This window comes from Vicia villosa, linkage group LG7 (assembly GCF_029867415.1).
Source record: "Vicia villosa cultivar HV-30 ecotype Madison, WI linkage group LG7, Vvil1.0, whole genome shotgun sequence".
In the NCBI taxonomy this organism is placed as follows: domain Eukaryota; kingdom Viridiplantae; phylum Streptophyta; class Magnoliopsida; order Fabales; family Fabaceae; genus Vicia; species Vicia villosa.
In genome coordinates this window covers 59,157,063-59,160,656 of record NC_081186.1, presented here as the reverse complement: position 1 = coordinate 59,160,656, position 3,594 = coordinate 59,157,063, and the positions used below count along the sequence as shown (strand labels likewise).

The 3,594-nt window shown below is 27.5% G+C and overlaps 1 protein-coding gene across 1 annotated transcript; it reads left to right on the top strand.

Annotated features, from left to right (window-relative positions):
- The first annotated feature begins 358 nt into the window (after positions 1-358).
- On the top strand, positions 359-3,101 carry LOC131617266 (probable trehalose-phosphate phosphatase C). The gene is made up of 10 exons (XM_058888594.1): positions 359-761; positions 1,008-1,148; positions 1,249-1,320; positions 1,441-1,533; positions 1,626-1,685; positions 1,797-1,898; positions 2,060-2,207; positions 2,308-2,378; positions 2,507-2,599; positions 2,693-3,101. Exons 1-10 carry the CDS (start codon positions 477-479, stop codon positions 2,756-2,758), a joined length of 1,131 nt encoding a protein of 376 aa, XP_058744577.1. The 5' UTR covers positions 359-476; the 3' UTR covers positions 2,759-3,101.
- The last annotated feature ends 493 nt before the right edge of the window (positions 3,102-3,594 follow it).

Genomic DNA, 3,594 nt, shown 5'->3' with positions numbered 1-3,594 from the left:
AGACTAGTGCATCATGTAAGCACCAATTTGCAAGTCGGTAAATTTCTTCAAAATTGTGTATAAAAAAAAGGAGATATAGAAAAGAAGGTTCTGTGAAATTATAATGTGGCTGGCCCCTCCTCCAATTTTAGTTTTATGAAAAGTACAAGAGATATAAAAAGATAAAAAAAAATAAAAGAAGTGTGTATTTTCGTCGGTTTATGCCGTGTAACGGAAGTTATAAATTGACTAGAGATACCCAAAACTAATTTGTCACTAAAACCAACCAACTAGCAAAAAGCTACTCTTGATTCCTTTTTTTTCTTTTTTTTTCTTTTTTTTTTCTTTTTTATTGCCTTTTCCTTTTCATCAACAATTCCTCCCCTATAAATCCCACAGAAACAACCCTCAAAAACCATCTCTCTCTTCTTCTTCTTCTTCTTATTTTCTATCTCTATTTTCACACTCTCTTTCTCATTTTTCTCTCATAAGACAAAATGACGAACCAAAAGGTGTTGGGAAAGCAACGTGTGAATGAGAGGCTCATGGAGTTAGCAATGTCGATTTCGAATTCTAATGATTTACCGGAAACGGCAGTGCCTGAATTAATGGCTTTGTTTGGTGAGTTTTTGGCTCAGCAGAAAAACAATCTTGTGAAGCCTTTGGAAGATGAAAATGGTAAAGGAATCACAAAAAGTAACTCATGGATTGATTCCATGAGAGCTTCTTCTCCTACTAGAACAAGAAACACCTCCGAAAATCGCGACCAAGTTCACTGGAAGGTAAAATATCTAAATTTTGGAAGAGGATTCACTGACTTTAGTGCGACAATTTTATTGTCTCTGACTTTCTCTCTATCTCTTTAAAAAAGTCATTTCTCAATTTTTATTCATTTTTTCTCGCTTCAGAGAAAAAATAAAATTGTGTTAAAGTTACGGGAAGTTAGAGAATTCAAAGTTAGATGATTTTTTTTTAATATTGTTATGGTTTGTTATAGAGATTTGACTATATTGTTAATTTTGTTGCAGCTTTTTCATCCTTCTGCATTGAACATGTTTGATCAAATAATGTCCAAAGCAAATGGAAAACAAATAGTTGTTTTTCTTGACTATGATGGAACTCTCTCCCCAATTGTAGCAGATCCAAATAAAGCTTACATGACCAAAAAGGTATATATTTTTTTCTATCTAAATTGATTTTAATTTTCATCATTTCATAAAATTGACATATATAATATAACTAACTTTTTTTTTTAATTTAAATTATTAGATGAGAATGACATTGAAGGACATAGCAAGGCATTTTCCTACAGCTATAGTTAGTGGAAGATGTTTAGACAAGGTACATTTTTTCAACCAAAAATAATTTCATTATTTTTATGTTTTTTTATTAATCATTTTTTATGTTGAATTATACTATATAGAAACTAATTTGATTTTGTTTATGATTTTTGTTTTGTAGCTATTTAGCTTTGTAAGATTGACAGAATTATACTATGCTGGAAGTCATGGAATGGATATAAAAGGACCAACAAATAAAAGAAGCACTAAAAATGTAAAATAATTTCTCTAACCAAATTATTGCAATGGAGATTATTATTTTTTTTTTGATTTTTTTATATTAATTTTGTATGTGTATAATTTCAGGGTAGTAATGATGGGGTACTTTTGCAGCCTGCAAGTGAATTCTTGCCCATGATCAATGAGGTTTGCAACTTTTCATTAATTATTATACTACCACTAAAATTGAATCTCCATTTTCATTAGGTATGAGATTTTTTAATTAATTTTATTTAATTATTTTTTATTGGGTTGCAGGTTTATAAAATTTTGGTGGAAAAAACAAAAGATGTTCCCGGAGCTATGGTGGAAAATAACAAATTTTGTTTGTCTGTGCATTTTCGTTGTGTTGATGAAAAGGTATCAATCGTCAAAATTCAGACGTTAATTATATTGATATATATATATACACATTTTTGAAACACGATAATTATATTAATTATATTAATGAGTGTATATATTTTTATTTATTTTATGTATATGAGTTTCTAATTTATCATTTTTTTTCTTAATTTTTTTAGAGTTGGACAGCATTGGCTGAACAAGTAAGCTTAGTGCTCAATGAATACCCAAAATTAAAGCTAACTCAAGGAAGAAAAGTGTTGGAAATTCGACCAACCATAAAATGGGACAAAGGAAGAGCTCTTGAATTTTTGTTAGAGACACTTGGTAAGTTTTTCATGCAAAAATATCCTTCCTTTTCAGAACTAACTAATTAATTATATATATGTCCTAACTTCTTTTTTCATTTTTTTCCTTCAAATTTTAGGATTTGCAAATTGTAACAATGTATATCCAATCTATATCGGTGATGATCGAACCGACGAAGATGCCTTTAAGGTAAAAATGCAGTCACCTTTCTATTTTTCTAAAGTAGAATCATATTAATAATAAATATTATTTTTATTATTATCACTGTTATTATTATGTTATGCTAACTTGTAAATTTGGATATAATTATAATAAAGGTTTTAAGCAATAGAGGTCAAGGAAGTGGGATTCTAGTTTCCAAAATTCCAAAAGAAACCAATGCTTCTTACACTTTGCAAGATCCATCTGAGGTAAGAAACTCAAGTATTAATCATTTTATTTTTTTATTAAAATAACCAAAAATAAAAAATGTAATATTCATTTCATTTTTTGTATATGTATAGGTTGGACAATTTCTGCAGCATTTGGTGGAATGGAAAAGAACAAATACTCATAACCACAAGTTATAGAGAGATAGAAGAATCTTATAAATGAGTTTAGGGATTTGACACCGACCAAAGAATTTGGTCAAGGGGTAGTTCAAATAACATCCCTTGTTTCAAAATAGGAAATAGTACATGTTATTGTTCCATAATTTTTAGGGACGAGAAAGTCCAAATAGATTCTCTCTCTTTTTTTTTCATCTTTAATTTTAATGTATAATTCTATTCTTGATCTTTCACACGTTTGCATGCGCATGCGATAGTGAAAGACAGATGTTTTATGCCTTATTTGTAAAATCAAACATTATAACTTTCTTACTCTCAATTGTACTTATTGTACCACTGGAAAATGTTATGATGAAAATGATAATTGCCGACTTCAACTTGGAAAAGTTTTTTTTTCATAATCATGAATTCAAAATGAGGACATAATAATGAGTTTATAAAAGGTGATACATGAACCTCTATAAATATATAGAAATATGGGAATTTAATACATAAAATTAATTAACAATATTGCATATAAAATTTCTACATATTATTAATAACAAGAATTATACTAAAAAAAATAAGTATTATATATATATATATATATATATATATATATATATATATATATATATATATATATATATATATATATATATATATATATATATATATATATATATATATATATATATATATAAAATTTGGATGTAAACTAGAGTTGTGGTTTTTCTTAATAAAAGAGCCATGACATAGATTTATTTTACTCATGTAAGTTAAAGTAGTTATTTTGTTGAGTTTAATAAATTTTTTGACCTCGGTTGGTAAAAATGTAAGCTGGTTTATTGGTGTCAGTGAGCAACTCCATATGACAT